Source organism: Nestor notabilis, unplaced genomic scaffold, assembly GCF_000696875.1.
Source record: "Nestor notabilis isolate BGI_N333 unplaced genomic scaffold, ASM69687v1 scaffold4790, whole genome shotgun sequence".
NCBI lineage: Eukaryota > Metazoa > Chordata > Aves > Psittaciformes > Psittacidae > Nestor > Nestor notabilis.
The window spans coordinates 20443-37976 of NW_009909664.1; the positions used below are offsets into that span (position 1 = coordinate 20443).

A 17534-nucleotide genomic window follows, 5' to 3' on the forward strand; every position below is an offset into this window, starting at 1 on the left:
AAAGGACTAAAAGTGTGCAAGAGAAAGGAGAGCAAACTCTATTTCCAAAAACGACTGTTGTAGTGTTTTACAAATAAGGGAAGCATATGCTAGTGCAGCATGGGTTTGAGTCCCCAGATAGCGTGGAGGAAAACAAGCCTGGAGTGTCTGATATGAGATGAATCTCTAGCTGGTGAAAGTTTGTGTATGAAATCTACCATGAAAATTTATTCTTCAACTTTAGATGTCATAAGTACAGGTCTTCAGTGTCTCACCAACAGCAAAGTTAAGCATTTTTCCTTTGTAATTTCTTCAGCTTCAGGGAAATCAGGATCTGTTCTTTGCCCAGCAATAGTTTTGGTATTCTCCTACTGGAAGTATTATATGGAAGTTATTTTATAGGCTATGTATGAATTTGCTCCTGAGAGACTTAGGATTTGCAAATGTATTCATCGGATGTAATTGATGTGATACATGAGAAAAATGATGCCTTTTTTTTTTTTCCTCGTTGCAAAAGAATAAACATACATTCTTCATCAGTAAACTGAGTTCACTGATAAGGTGAAGAAATCGGTGTTCATCTGTTGTTTCTCCAGGCATGCTCAGTTTTCTATGAATTGACAATAAAAATGTAATTAGTTTCAAGCAGAGAAGTTGTAACCTTTTGTTTGTCACTTTATTTATTGTCTACTTATTTAGTGCTGAAAACAGAATCATAGAATCATACAATGGTTAGGGTTGGAAAGGACCTTAAGATCATCTAGTTCCAAACCCTCTGCCATGCACAGGGACACCTTCCACTAGACCAGATTTCTCAATGCCCTGTCCAACCTGGCTCTTTTTCTAAAAGCAGACACAAAGATAATTTAGTTCCTTCTAGGAAAAAGACATAAGATGGTTGAACACTCAAAAGAAGTGCCAAGTAATCCCCTTAACATATTTGACTACATTTTCTTACTTGAGCTCAAGTGAGATTCTGTAAAGTTTTTATTTTTCTTTTTTAGTCTATTTAATTGCAAATAAATACAGGTTGTAATATGCTCATTTATCTCATTTTTAAATCTGTAAATCTGTTTACTATTTTCTCAAAAATTACTTAAGTTGGGGCTTAAAGTGTTTAAAGGATGAGTATACATTTGGAATCACATTATCTAGTTCTTTTTGCATCCTAAAAATGAACCCCGAGTTGGTTAGGAATATGTTTGTCTTTCAATTCAATAAGATTATGCACTGCAGGTAGGGCAGTCCAAAAGAATTTTTTGTTACATTTGCATATTTATATTTTTATATTTTGCTATATAGAATTGGGCAATGCAGCTTGGAAAGTAGACAGCAATTACTTTCAACTCATGCTTATCTCATAAGTTATTAAAATGCTTTATTTCCAAAATAGCAAACACGCTCTATGTGGAGAAGTAAACACTTGTAAAATGCCATCCATTGAAACAATGAGAGAAATGCCAAGGGTACATTTAAGAGGCACAGAACATATTGTTTGATGGCCCAGAATTTAAAAAAAAAAAATTAAAAAAGACTTATTTGGGGAAGGAGAAAATAAAAATTTAAAATCAAATGGAAGAACATTCACTGAGGTTCCCACCTTGTTATCAAGAATTCAGTTGAAGCTGCCATGGCTTAAACCTAACCTCTCAGTAATTCTACTATAAAAGAGGGGATATAGACCTAATGTAATTAGAAAGTTCATATTTTTCATTGCTAGACACTTTTGGATAGCCTTCCCCAGTGCCTTAAATAGATGCTGGAATGAAGACTGACGTAGCACCAAGGCATGTGGAGTAGAGCAGAAGGCACCAGTGCCACTGCCAGTTGTAACTGTTGTGTCCACCAAGGTGGTAAGATGGCCAGAGGAAAAGGCAGCTCTGCACTCGGTGTTGCTTTTCCTTGCACACATCACAGCCTTAGTGAATCCCTGGAGGGACCATCTCAGACTTCATGCACCCACTGTTAGGTGAGGGTGGAAAGGGAACCAGTGTGTACATAAATCTTGTTTGAACTCGTGTAGAATGTCCTTCAAGAGCTAGGAGATGCTCCAAAGGCAGAGGGTGCAAGCTGGGTCAGAATCAAACCTTAAATAAATGTTGAAAACCACTGACTTCAATAGAAATTAGCTGTGTTAAATCAGATACCTCATCTAGGTACCTGCTTCAAGTCTCAATACTGTATGGTTAGCATTCAGAAGTACTCCTTCCCTACTTGAATGTCTCTTAGTAGGGCCAAAGCATACACATCTCTTATGTACACATACATACACATACACGGGGAATTTTTGACAAAGGTGAACTTGAATGACAACAAAAGAGCTCTCTCATTTTTATGTAGTCAGATACTGCTTAACAGTTAACTTTAGTACTAAAATGGTGACGGATCTTATGCATTTGTTCTCTTAAACTAATCAGCATTTTAATGTAACTACATTTTTACTGGCTTCAAAAAACACTGCAAGAGCATAGAGAAAGCTGGGGGAAAGTTACTGGTTCATACAAGCAAAATGAAGACCATAGTCCGTCAGTTTTCATAATGAAAATCCGTCAGAGTTTCTGTTTGTTGACAGCTGGCCCAGAACTACAACACAATGATAATACGCTACACTGCATTATTGGTGCTGTTTCTTCACTTTGCAAAGTATGGAAAATGTGTGGGATGTGAGACAAAGATGGGACTCTTGACAAAGCAGGGAGCTGTGCTCATTAGCAGGTTTCTTATTCCCACTCTCACTTTGTCACAGTTGTCAGCTCATCTCAGATTATGGAAATGCTTTCAGTCTGCCTTTCTCCGTATCATTAGTTTTACATTTTGTTCTTTCATTGGTGGCTCTTAATTATTGTAATTTTGTTCTACAGTCATTGATAAACTCCTGTAGTGTCCCTTTCTCATGTTTTCATCCTACTGAATTGAAGGCAATGACTCTGCTAGTTGCAAATGGAGTTAATGCAGGACTAAAATACTCCACCAAACACTATCAATTAGGTACCCATATCATGGCTTTCACTTTTGTGCAGGTATTCCAGGAGACAAGGCTTTGATGTGAGTTAAAGAAAGGCCAATGTCTGGCATGTGTGGAAGGAAAGGAGAAAAAAACAGATTTCAATATTTTACCTGAACCTGGTTGTAGCTTCAGTTGTTTTCTGGTTGTTCTCTTCTGCCTGTTTGGCAATGCCATCCACCAGCAGTAATAGGCTTTAGCTATGTCACTCTCACAGGGAAGGCCTTAGGGTGATACACTTTACTCACTCCCAGCTGACAAAAGCAAAATGCTCAAGAGAGTTACAAACACAAATATTGTTCTGAGGATAACTTCCAGCTGACAGCTTCAGAACAAGCATGTTCAAAGCTAGGGTGAACCTATCTAAAGGCAACCTGTATAAGACAAATGCGTTTTTGTTTTCTCTCTTTTTTTTTTTTTGCTGATCCAGGAAGACACATTTCTTCTTATTGGCACTGTTTCTCTCCCTTCTTTTTCAGGCAAGCGACTGGAAAGTGTGTTAAGTTTTTCTGTGACCAACTTAATTGCATTCTTGAGCCTGAAAAGAGGCACTTAAAGTGGAAGATCCACGCGGTGGTAAAGTTAAGTGTCTGTAAACAGACATAGAGAACAATTTTCTGGAACGTGTATTTTTTGATGTTGAATGCTCTATCTATATACTTCTAAAGCCAGAAGCATCCAATTGAACTTCGAGTAGCAAGGGGACTTAGATGCAGAACTCGTTGATCTTAATGAGACTTGGATGGCTCGAAACTATGTTTCTTTGCAATTATATGTATAGCTGTTCAGTCATTTTTTATTATTTAGTATTTCTGCCAACTGAAGAATTTTACATGAAGTAAAGCAATTGGAAGTTACTATAACAGAAATATATGCAATGTTCAAGTTCATATTTCTACAGTTACTGTTTCTATGCCTTGCGAGAGATTGCATGCTCTTGTATTACAGATAAAAGCATTATATCTGAAAAGCTGGCCTCATGAGGTCTTAAACTAGTATATAATTTTATTCCAGAGTGAAGCACAAATACCAGCCAAAAATCACATGAGGCTTTTTTGTAACTGGGGTGCACTGAAGCCCACAGCAGACTTGGTGGTCTATCATATGCAATACAAACACAGGCCAAGAAGTAGAATGGACCTCAGAGGCCTACCAGCCATGTGTCAAATAAGAAAGCGAGCAAAATGAAGATGTATTAGTCAGCAGTGGCAAGCAGAATCCACTCAAGACAACTGTGTAAGATGTCTGTTGAAAAATGTAAGTGGCATCTTACTTTGATGTTGAAAGAGATGGGTTGTGTATGGAGGTAAGCTCAAGCCTGGAAGTGCAGAAAAGCAACATTCATTTTAGGGATACAGTAGATGGTTGACTGGCATAGTGCTGAGTTCCTATCTTATGCTTACTTAAAGTATATAATGAAAAAAATATTATTGCATCCTATATTTTGGATTTGCCTGGGTTTCAAATAGTTCTCATCCTAACTTTAAGTCTTAGCATGACTTCCATAAAATTGATTAAGCTTGTCAAAGAAAGAGTAAGGACATTACCAGATTTTTACTTACACAATAAATATAGCTGATCTTGTCAAAAATGTACTTTTCATGTCAGTCACAATCTCTTTAATAAAACTCCAGGAAAGTGTGCTATGAAAAATAAAGCATGTCCTATCAATCAGCCAAAGGTTACTCAAGCCGGACAGGTACCCTTCAGAAACTATGGCTGTTAATTGAAACTGATAATGCTGAAACTGGTAGGATTTATGAAGGGTCAGTGGTGATAATGATATTTAATGGCATCCTCTTTCTAGGAAAGGCATCTTGATCTCATAGGTTTTAGAAGGTTGTCAAATTGCATTGCTTTGATTAAACCTTGAGCTGCAAACCAATTGTTCCCATGATCAAAACCATACTATTTGGCAAACCGAGTCACATTTGATTCCTTTGGCATCTGCTCAAGAATAACTCTTGTGACTGAAGAAGTTTTGAACCAGCTTCTGTTAGGTTCCTCTGAACCATTTCAGTTCTGAGAGCATGGGCTTTCTCAAACAGTTCCCTAGCTTCAGTGATGCTTGTGTCCTCACGTTTTCCTGTGAACAAATTCACAACCTATATTCCAGGGTAAGCAAAAAATTTCTTCCTGACTTCTCATTATTATATATATAACCATGGCATGAGGGGTGTCTGAGCATGGATGCCATGAAGGTAGGCACTATGTGCACCCAGTCATTATGCTTCTCCAGCCACTGGGAATTTAAACTCAGAACACCTCCAGCATCTCTTCCACTCTCCTTTCTTTCTTGCATCCCTTAATGTGCAAGCCTGAGGCTATATTATCCTTTCTTCATGTCACATTGGCCTTTTCTTCTCTAGGTAAAGGAAGAGGTGGCATAATGTCCCCAAAGCAGCTATTTCTCTCAGTCACCCTGAGTTTCCTCAGGATGTCCTGCATTTCTCTCCAGCCCTGGAAGCACTAGTTGCCTATTTGCAAGTGTAATGCCATAGTTCTTTGTGGAATATCAACAGCGCAAGTCATGACTGTCAGTTAATTTCATGTAACCCAGAGCAGGTATAGGGTTGATGTAGTGTGTGTTCACCAGCTGTGAGAGACTAGTGTAGCAGTCTTTTGTGAATGTCTTCATATGGTTTTGCGAACTCCATCCCAGTCAGTAAAAGCTGAAGATAGGCCCTTGTCATGGGTGGAGTGGAAGACTTCATCCATTAAAGAGAAGTAGCAATTTACTGGTTGACAAAAAACAGTGTTTAACAAAGTTTGATAGTAAATGCAACAGTGATATAACAAGATTTGATGGCAAGGTATACTTGAGTATCTACTGTCAGGGTCAGACAAAATCCTCCTGTTGAGTCATGAGGTTCAGAAAGGACCCCGTTGCATTCTAAACTCCTCAGAATGGAGTGTGGCTGGATCCAGATTTAGTGCCAGACTTGGTTAACAGTTTATGTTTAAAGGATCATACGTGTGCAATCAATCCTTTATATCACTTAGCTAAGATTTCAAAGTTTAGCAAGCCCTTAATCACTTACTGAGGATCTATTGCAGCAAGAAGTATCTCAAACTTGAGGAGTAACCTTGACAGGCATCCCTATGCAAGGGGGCATCCTGGCATGCAGCCATGCAGGACAGCTCAACAGGCTCTGGGCTGTCCGCTATTTAAGGAGTAACTGTGACTCACAGTTATATTTGCAAACTGACTATTGGTGCCTTCCAGCTTAAATTAATTCTATGATTCTGTGAATCCCAGGCCTCTGACACCAGTAGGAAAGCCTGGAGGTAGAGGACCAGGTTAAAGAATATTTGAATAAACTGATTATACAGAAGTCCATGGGACCAGATAGGATACACTCATGAGTAGTTGGGGAGCTGTCTGATGTCACTACAAGGTTACTCTTAATCATCTTTGAAAGGTGATGACACTCAAGGAAGATTTAGTGCGCCCTCAGCAAGTTTGCCAGCAACACTAAGCTGTGTGGTTTGGTGGATGCCTGGAGGGAAGGGATGCCATCCAGAGGGACCTTGACATGCTTGTGAGGTGGCCAATGCCAACCTCATGAAGCTCAACAATGCGAAGTGCAAGGTCCTACACTTGGGTCGGGGCAATCCCAGGCAAAGCTACAGGTTGGGCAGGGAAGAAATTCACAGCAGCCCTGTGGAGAAAGACTTGGGGCTGTTGGTTGATGAGAAACTGAACATGAGCTGGCTTCAGTGTGTGCTCGCAGCCCAGAAAGCCAACCATATCCTGGGCTGCATCAAAAGTAGTGTGACCAGCAGGTCAAAGGAGGTGATCCTGCCCCTCTACTCTGCTCTCATGAGAATCCACTAGACCCCACCTGGAGCACTGTGTACAGTTCTGGTGTCCTCAGAGGAGGGCCATGATGATAAGAAGGCTGGAGCACCTCCTGTATGAAGACAGGCTGAGAAAGTTGGGGCTGTTCAGCCTGGAGAAGAGAAGGCTGCATGGAGATCTCGTAGCAGCCTTCCAGTATCTGAAGGGGGCCTATAAGGATGCTGGAGAGGGACTCTTTATCAGGGACTGTAGCGATAGGACAAGGGGTAATGGGTTTAAACGCAAACAGGGGAAGTTCAGGTTAGATATAAGGAAGAAGTTCTTTACTGTGAGGGTGGTGAGGCACTGGAACAAGTTGCCCAAAGAAGGGGTAAATGCTCCATCCCTGGCAGTGTTCAAGGGCAGGTTGGATGGAGCCTTGGGTGACTTGGTCTAGTGCGAGGTGTCCCTGCCCATGGCAGGGAGGTTAGAACTAGGTGATGTTAAGATCCTTTCCAACCCAAACCATTCTATGATTCTATGATTCTGTGAATTGGAAGCAAGCACCTCCCACTTCTTCAGCATTTTCTCTCCCTGTTTTCAGGGGTTCACTTCTGTGTCACTTAGCCCTTTAAGATCTGCTGAATCAGTGAGTCTCGTATGCTTCAGTCCTAACTTTGGAGATGCATTTTAAATTCTGGAAAGGTTTTCTGCTCCTGTTCCTGGCAAGAAACTCAAGATATCAGGAGAAAAGTCTGAGGAAAGCAGTAATAAAATTCAGGATAGTTTAAAGAGAAGTGACAGGCAAATGGAAATGTTTTGCAGTGGAACTGGGAACTAATTCAACTAAGTGCTGTACTTCAGCAATTTTACACAGCAATGACATCATTAGAGTGTCTAACTTAATCATATTTATATGAATAAACTACCTGGAATATATAATTTAGGGTTAAATGTATAAGCTCTCAACAAAATTTGTGCCCAAAATTTAATTCCTTGCTATGGCAATGCTAAAAAGGAGATAGATTTCCTTAGTGCTCTAAGTTTCTCATCACTACCTGAGTACAGCAGAAGCTAGAAACTGAAGGTGGAATAGAAAGGAAAAGGAAGATGAGGCAAGACTGCAGAAGCCCCGAGTGTCAGCTTTTTGTAATTATAATCTCAAAAAAAAAAAAAAAAAAAAAAGAAAGAAAAGTTCCATGTCATTGGTATTGCCATTTCTCTACCACTATTCTTCAACTGTTAATATTAAAGACAGGTCTCTCATCTTATTTACTCTGTTCAGAAAAAGAAAATCCCAGTAACACAGCACCAGAATAGGTATTTAACTCACAGGGTGGGTCAAACCAACACGAAAACAAATGCAGGTATTTTACTCACTGATAAAAAGCAAACAAAAAAAGGTGTATTTTAATATTATCCTGTCCTTTGCTCCCAGGTAAAGCAGTGAGGTGCCATGCTACAGAAATGTTTCCCATAACATATTTCCCATGCTTCTCAAACAGCACTGCAAAGTATTGTGTACCCAATGCTTAGGAGTTATATCTATGCTAGTTCTTCCATTGTTTTTATTAACCTTTCTAAGTTCTTCTTTTCTTCATGAAGTTTCTTTCCTTATATTTCTTGTGCTATTTTCCCCCATCAACTTTAATGTCTACTTTAATTAATTTCTGTTCTTACACAGGTACTCTGTTTTCTGCACAGTATCTCCTTCCTTTCAAATTTATGTCCTCTTATTTCTCACTCTCTTTATTACTGGCTGTTGCTCTTACCTATCAAGGCCAGTAAAATTGCTTACCCACTTCTGTCCCATGACCCACCAGGATCTGCTCCTGTCACATACACAACATTTATGCTTTCTTTCCAGAAGACTTAATAAATGGGCTTCTCGACCTGGTGCTGAGCTGAATCCACCTGGTAGCTCCCTGTTTAGCACAGCAACACATCAAGCATAAAGAAGTTTAAAGGGAGTCTTCTTTTTGGGATCTTGAATACTTTGCCCCTTCTTTGCCCAGCCCCATGTCTCTTTCCAAATGGACTCTCTTCTAAGGATGTTCTAGGCTAAATCTTAATATCACTGGTCTCTTCCATGCGTGAGGGCAATTACAGGGATCTGCCCTTGTGTCCCTTCCTTAAACAGTTCTTGATCATGACAGAAGTTATGACTGATATAATCCAACAAGCAACAAAAATCTTCTGCTACTGGCAGTTCTGGAGTGGAACTCCATTTCTAACAGCATTTCAAATTCAGTTTTACCAGAGACATCTTCCTCAACTGTCTGGTTAAAAGCATCTGTAGTCTCTGGGTATCCCCCAGTATGAGCACATGCCAAGTGTGTGGCTCATCACTTGGCCCCAATTATTTCAATAAATTTACTTAACATTTTCAACAGAAAATATTCAGTCATAACTCATATTCATTCAGGATTTCCCATCAAGCAAAACCATTGTATCAATGCAAATAAAAGACCATAGGAGAACATACTTTATTTTAACCACACAGCTGTGGCTGCAAGGTTACACCAGCTGCATACTACTGTCCAGAAGCCTTTGCTTAAAGAAAGTCTCATTTTAAGAAGTGATGTGCCACATAACATCGCAATATATGAAGTTACAATAGAAAGACTAGAGCATCTTCGGCACAAATAGAACAAATCAGTCAAAGATTACATTGTTGATAAAATAAAAATAAAGCGTATCATGCCTAAAAAGAGATCAGGAAAAAGTCATAACTTGCAGTTCAACTATTACTTTATTGAACTTGGGATTGTTGGTCATAGTGAGCCAGGTGTGAAAGGTGTATAGTTGTGGTATTGCTCCTGATGGTTTCGGCATTTGTCACTGTGGAATACAAAGCATCACAAGTGGAATGCAAAGCAAGGCAAGAAGTTTTCAGGTAGAAAGGAAAGCTGAGTTATAATTTAAAACAAGTTTTGTTCCACTCTCTTGACAAAACCACACAGACCCCTTTGGGTTTACATCCTTCCTATCCATCCTATCACCCATGAAACACTTCTTACTGCATTCCTTGTTTTTTGATTGAATCATTGGTCGCACTGTGTCTGGACTTTGTGACTGCTCCCAGCAATCACACACTTAGAAGCATGAAGATGGATCCCCGGGTACCACAGTGCTTTGTACAAACTTAAGCTTCTAATTCTTGTTTGTCCAAGACAGCCACCTAGGAGAATTGTCCTTACCTAGATGCAGGTTTGGAGTTTGGTTCCAAGTTTTAGTTACAAGGTAGAACTACACACAGCAGTTCTCTCTCTCTGGTCACTCATGGTTCAACCATCATCTTCAAAGCATTTACTCAGCTAATCTTTTCTTTAGTCAACAGCGTATGGACAAATGTGTAAAATAAGAATAGTTTATTGCTCCATATTACCCTAAGCAAGGGTGAAAGCAAGTCATGAAGGCTTCCCATATAACCAAAAAAATGTTCATGAGCTTGCTTCCCCCCCATCATTCATTTTATTCTTTCTATCCTTCTTTTTTTTTTTTTTTTTTTTTTTTATGAAATCACCCAACTTAGTTGATCTAACTATTTGGCACCTACATTAGGTAGCATACATCTCTTTTAGGAATATCTTCACAGAGCTCATTGCATTGCTGGGGACCCCTTGTTAAAGAGATGCCTTCAGCGGGTGTACCCAGGAGATGTGGCAGCACATGTATCTGACCTATGTACATACTACCAACAGAATCCCTCTGAATCTGAGGATCAATGTTTCACATGTTTACATAAATCCAGTAGGTCTTGCCTGCTCTACGTAGCTGGATGCTATGCCCATAGTTTTGCAGTCAATTAAAATTATTGCTAGACACAGCTGATTGGTGAACACTACCACACTGCAGGCATACTACACAGAGCTGAGATCTCTCTACCAGCACTACAAAAGAAACAACACCCAACAGACTACAGTATATAGCACATCTTTCCATCTCTGCTTAGATGGTTAAGCTCTCCACTAATGCTAAATAAACACTGAATCAGCATGTATGCTTTTAGTATATCTTAAAAGTTCCTCTAAATGGCAAACATCTGTTGAATAATTAGGTGCCTAGAACATAAAAATGTAAAATTAAGTTTGTAGCACACAGTCCATATATGTACTGTCTTACATTTTCATAAACATTATTTATTTAATTAAAAATATGGAACTGATAAATCTGCATATTCTGTTAATTTTCCTAGACTTAAGCACTGGCAAGTTTTTGCATTTCATTGTCTTGATGGGATTCCAGTATGAAGGAGACCAGAGGAAGGGAGGAAGTAACATTCAGAACATTTTAACTTACAATGACAGGCAAACGGAAACAACTGGAAGCAGAACTGGAAACTCCTTCACCAAAATACTCTAGTTCAGCAGTTTTATATGGCAGTGACATTATAAAACCATAACAGAAATACCATGCTAGCTCAGAAAGTTTCAGATACTCTAGTAATATATACTGCAAATGGGAAGACCCAAGGAAAAGAAAAATAGCAAGGAGAGAGTGAGTTGGGAAAAGCCAGATCATTAATCAAGTGAATAAATGCTGACAGAATAAAATGTAAAGAATATTATTTTAAGAAATAAAACCATTAAATATGGACTGATTTAACTTTATATTTTACTTACAGACTTACAACAGAGTATGACCTTCAGTGTTATTCAGTTATTGTAAATAGACTTTTGTGAAGTACCTCACTGTGCTGCAGTTTAGGACCTCAATCATCACTTCTGCACTCACATCATGGTTGATTTTTGTATGTATCTACTATAAACATTTTTTGCTTTCTTCTCATCTGATTCTCTTTTAAAAATAGAGCAGAAACACAAAACATTCATCCAGTCAGTGGCTCTTAGTTACTATATTTTCCAAAAAATTCAACAGATTTGAAGTTGCAGGAAAATCAGATGTAGTAAGCTAGCATATCTCTTTGGAACAAAATCTGTGTGGCAAACTATGTCTTAACTAATCATTTTAATTACTTCTTAAGAGACCAAAAGTTTAAATTGCTTATTTACTCTATTTAAAGAAAGTGATTGTTAACTCATGCCCCTTGGAAGCCTCAGTTCTTCGGGATCCACGTTAAACTCATACGAGCAATTTTACCAGCACTGCAATTTTTTGAAGACTATTGAGGCACTGTTAAGCACACACTGGTACAAAGGCTTCAAAAGGCACTTTTGTGTAAATCCTTCTGGTCTTCAGTGACTGCACAAGGTGCCTCTCTCTGTAATGGTTTTTGGGAAGACTGGGATCTTTTTTTCCACATGTTCCATGATATGGTAGGACTCTTAAGTGTGTAGTCCAAGTCCTCTAGTCCCATTGAGTGGAAGGACTCAGCAAACTGAGTCTGTGAACCGAGTTCAGCAAACTGAAACTGCTAGTTTGCCCCTTCCTTCATAATGCCCCTTGAGAAGATACAGGGAAAAGCTGTGTGACCAGACTCCCTTTCCACTAGGGGACAGGGAGACACAGGATCTGCACAGGATACCTTGCCACCCTAACCCAATGAAACCTCAGTTCAGCATCCTCCTTTCACTCCTCCCAATCACTGATTAAAACGGCCCTTTTGCTTCCCTGACACAGGTGGTTTCAGCAAGTGCAGCTCTTCTGTGCTGGTTTGAGCTGTCTGTTCGCAGCTCCAAGAAGAAGTATCTGGCAGAACTGGTGGCAGCAAGGAGGTGACCTGGTGGGAGGTGCCGACTGCCACAGCTGAGCCTCACGCCTCCACCTGGCTCCCTGCCTTTCTCCAGCTTGAGAACCAGTACCTTGATGCAGAGTATACTCAGCAAGTCTTAAGAAGCCCAACCTGATGTTTTTCCTTCATCCAGAAGACACAAATACTCTGTTAAATTAAGTGAATGGAAAAAAATATCACTATGGGGAATTTCTGAGGCTTCTGTGAGGGGATTGTTGAGTGTTTTTTTAAAGAAAGGCAGTGTCTGCAAAGCTGAAGTGTGAGCAGTTCACAACCTGCTTCCCAGCAATGAAACTATGGAACCTATTCCCAGACTAAGGAACTTTGGGAAAAATTGGTCATTACGTTCTATTGTGAATTAATTAGTTACGCATTTACAAAGGGACGTCATACACAGAAATTTCATTTCACAATCAAGATATGATTTAGACTAGACAAAAGCAAACAGTTGATTAGCACAGACATTCCCATCTTAGTCTATACATACATAACATTAACACTTTTGTGCTTTTTTTTTCTTTTAATATGATCTCCTTAGAAGGCATATTATTCCTTAAACAAACTAACAGAAGTTCTCAAGTTACTTCAGGATAGTTACTTCAAAAGACAATGCAATATTTCATAATAAACATTTATAATTAGGTTTTTAACAAAGTAATTCATTATATAAACAAATGAATCAGTCAGACACTAAATAAATATTTGTACTGGTAAATACTAGCATTTTGCTTATATCATGTAGGACCTGATCCTGCAAGCCCTCTGCATACATCTTTATCCCCACTGATGTAATTTCTTGTTCTAATCTACTGTTTTACTTTGAGCTGAGCAAATACTTTCTGGCCACTAAGTTAGGTAATTGAAGTAAGCACTGGAATACATCCCAGCAGACAATAATTTCCTTAGATGTCTTTGTAAATAAGGTTTTTTTTCACGTTTATGAAATCATCACAAACCTTTATCAACAGGCATTCAGATTTTTGTATTTACAATCTGATTTGCATCAGTTAGTCAAGATTGATCAAATGAATTGTATGTTCCTTGTTCTTGGCTCTCTGACTGAACAAAGCCTGACCTTTGCACTCAATTTAAAGAGCAGTTTCCTATAATTATTTCATAGCTAATACCGAACTTTACTTTCTCCAGACATTTGAGCTAACAATACTGGGTTAGGAATGCAAAAGCCTCTGGGACAATAACAAGCCAAGCTTCTCCTTGTGGAGGGCAGACAAGCATGAATTACCTTTTATCTGTTCTCATCTACAACAATTACTACCTTCTCCAAGGCAATGGGGATGGGCTTTTTAAAGAATACAAAAAGCTGTGGCCAGACTCTTAATTCTGAGTTTACTCCTTTTCAGGCATTAACTAACCTACACACCCTCTTTGTGTCTTAGGAAATTTACCAGGATACCTTTATACAGGTAGATGTGTCAGTGAATTCCAATCTCTTAGCTGTTTCTTGGAAAGAAACACAGAAGAAATCAGTTACAACTGAAAAACTTACAAACTTGAATTCATTAATTGTTTACTTTTCCCTGCCCAGCCAGATCTATTTGAAATATAGTTTAAAATCAAGGGTACTGAGGCTATTAGATATACTTGCTGTATTTAGTTTGGCTGAATTCTGATGGTTTCTTGGACGCCTTTAAACTCTTACCACACTATAACATAAAAAGTGCCAAGCACATGGCAAAAATAATGACAGCTGTAAAAAAATTGCTGCCTGAACTGAAAAGAGGAACATACTTTGAAATTACGTTCTCTATATATCTATATATATATAGGGATATACACACACGCATACACACACATTTTCACATACATATCCCTATATAAACACTTATCTAAAATACAGAAATTGATTTTTTTTATTTCTTCTGTTGGTATCATTTTAAAGACTTTACTCCATGAATCCACAATATGACAACTTCAGGCTGTCCAGAGAGATAAATCTTAACACAGTCTTACAACCTCCACTAATATAAATATATTAGGAAGGAACTTTGACCAGCAATAGTAAATTTTGCAACTTAAATTATTATTCTATCATTATTTTAACAACAGATTGCTACTGAGTACCAATATTTATGAAAAATGTAAAAATAAAAAAAAAGATACACCTTTAACTTCTAACATTCTGTATCAAGTGCAGCTTTTTGATAGGAATGTAAAAGAAAATTATGTATTAGAGACTCATTCTAAAAAGAGAAACAGCAACTTATACTATGTGTTTCCAAAAAAGTATACTGTACGCCTGCACTTTATCATGACCATGTTGTCATAGTTTCTTCTTGCCTGCAAATGAAGGACGTTGGTTCATGAATCTTCTAAAATGTACATGAGCATTTGATTAAATCCTGTTCCTCATGAAAATAAAGTTCATTTATACTTAGAGTGAACAACAATGAGGATTTTGTTATTATAATAAGACATTTAAGGACCGTGGTAGCCAGTACCAGTTGCATTCACAAGCAGCTCCTCAGCTTTTCTTTTTTTTTTTTTTTTTTTTAAAAATAAAAGTACAATCATAGTTATTCATTTACTTTAAAAATTCTAAAGATGAAGAAAAGTAGTGTTTATACATATAAGTCCTCATATAAATTATAAAACTCAAGTTTATCTTATAGAGTTCCATCCCCAGAAGAAGCATAAAGCACTTTTGTGGTACCTTCGCCAGTAAATATTTTTATCACATCAAATCTGTAAAATGCAACAAAGATGACACTGCATCTCAAAGCTGAAAGAGAACATTCTTCTGATGCAGTCTCTTGTGATGGATATGTTCATATGATTTCTGTGACTTGACTGAATTTCAAATAAAGGAAACATGAAGGAGTTCACCTCACCAGTTCAGTAGGTATAAGAAACATCAGTGAACAGCAGACTCATCCTGTTTGAGGTCAACAGTCTTTGGAAGACAACGAGAAGAGAGTTTAAAACTACAACATCAATCAAATAATAATAATAATGAGGTAAACTCCCCTAAAAAGGCCAAATAGTCTAGAACGTCAGGAGAGAGTCTGATTGTACCTGACACCTAAATGTTTCTGTAGCCAGAGTTCAGCAAGCTGCATGGTAGAGGCAAATGTACTTGCTTTGGACCCTAAGCACATTTTATATTGTTTCGGATCTAAATTGGGGTCACACTGAACTGGGTGAAAAATATGGACGACTCCTACTTCTTGACTTCTGAAAGCCTTCAAGCCAGACGTTATCACTTTAGTAAAGAGATCTACATCCTCAAGTCCCCAGCCTTGAATTGAGGTATCAAATCCACCAGCAGTAAGTAGATCACTTTTGTAAATACATGTAATTCCAAATCCATACTCTCTCCAAAATCCAGTTCTTTTTGTGAAAACAAAGCTGCTGTCAGCTGGAGGGTTGCCTCCATATATTATTTTTGGATCATATTGGCTGAAGATGATAGGGTAGTAAACCTGTTCTCCCTGAATAGTGTTATCTCTGCATCGCTGGAGGAAGTCTGGTGTGAATACCAGATCAACATCACAGAACAGCAGTAAAGTGCCATTGTCAAATTGAGCTGAGGCCATTTCAAGACCTAAACCTCTAGAAAACTTTCCTGCCATTGGAATCAGGGTCATATCTGCCTTAGGATACTTCATGCTGTATTCTTTCATTAGCTCTATGTGTTTGCTGGAGTCTTGGCCTGACTCAGAACTGAAGAGAATTATTGCCAACTTCACATTCTCCCTGGGAATGAGACAAGTCTTCTCAAAGTTATCCATAAATCTTGAAAAGATGTCGAATCTTCCTGTGAGAGGGACAAGAATATGTATTTTCTTGTCACTGCGTCTGCCAACATCTTTGGTGCCTTGGAACGATGAGGAAAAAATCTTCAAAGAATTTGAAAGAAAAGCAAAAGATTGAGTGTCAGTGTTGGTATCCTCTAGCAGGCTTATATCCAGCTCTTCTGCTTCTTTGAAGAAAGGTTTGCTAAATGATTGCTGAAGGTAAGCATGGCGTCGCACTGGAACAGTAACTTTCCTTCCTTTGTGCCTTTTGTACAAAAGCAGTAAATCCAGGATGTATTCCACTCCATGCAGAGGATTAACCCTGCGGTAGCCATACTGTATTTCTTTGAAATCAATGAGCCTCCCTCTAGTCCTAGAGTTCTCATTTATCATTTCCATGACTTGCATCACGGTGTCATCCAGCGCAGCCCGCAGCGCACTGCTAAGGCTCTGCCGGGGTGGCTGGTTGTCAACCATCGAGTAAAGAAATTTTCCTGTCAGGAACTCCCACTCAATGACTTCATCCCTTTCACGTGGCTGGAAATAATTAAAAGATGGCATCACCCCCAGTTGCTGATCTTCCTTATTTACTTCGCTGTTACTGAGCTTGCTCATCAGGGCACTTTCTCTATGGAGTTGGATGGTCCGATAGCGCAGTTCAGAAATTTTGCGGCTCAGTATGTAATTGTGCAGCCTGTATTGGTAGGCTGGTCTTTTGTTTGGATGAAGCGTTATGGCTGTGTGTATCTTGCTGTTGTGAAGATCTTGAATGTAACCCTTTCGGTTGTGTTCATAGTTTTCATGGAATAACTGCTGCATCTAAAGAGAGAGAGAGAGAAAAAGAAGATATTATGTAAAAGTGCTTCTACACACAAAAGGACCCACATTGGCACTATTGATCATTATCAGTTCTTACGGATCATGCCTATTTTAAGCACAGAACTTCAAAGTATTCATTAGGAACTATTTAAATTGTTTTGGTCTCAGTTTCAGTACTGTCCACAGTAAGCAAACGCTGTCCCTCTAACTACAGAAAAGGGAAGCTTTATCTTTACTTCATCTAACTGCAAACCTAAAGGAAACAGTTAACCAAAGGTCTATAGGTAATATTTCTGAGTTCCTATGTGCAGGCTGAATGCTGCTATGCATGAAACACTAAGGCTTCACCTGCGTCTGAGCCCCTACATCTGTAAGGCATCTGTCGCACAGAACCTTACTGAAAGGTTAGCAACACTGGTAATGTTTTTTAAGAGAACCTTGGATTTATGTCTGTAGAAAACAAAGTTGGTTGTATTTCCTATAGACAAACACAAATGCATA

The 17534-nt window shown here is 38.7% G+C and overlaps 1 protein-coding gene across 1 annotated transcript; it reads right to left on the minus strand.

Annotated features, from left to right (window-relative positions):
- Window positions 1-14959: 14959 nt before the first annotated feature.
- Window positions 14960-17033, minus strand: LOC104406944 (chondroitin sulfate synthase 3-like; the record flags this gene model as incomplete). Its single annotated transcript, XM_010016112.1, has 1 exon — window positions 14960-17033. A coding segment is annotated over one exon (1563 nt), but the record flags the coding sequence as incomplete, so codon positions are not given.
- Window positions 17034-17534: the final 501 nt, after the last annotated feature.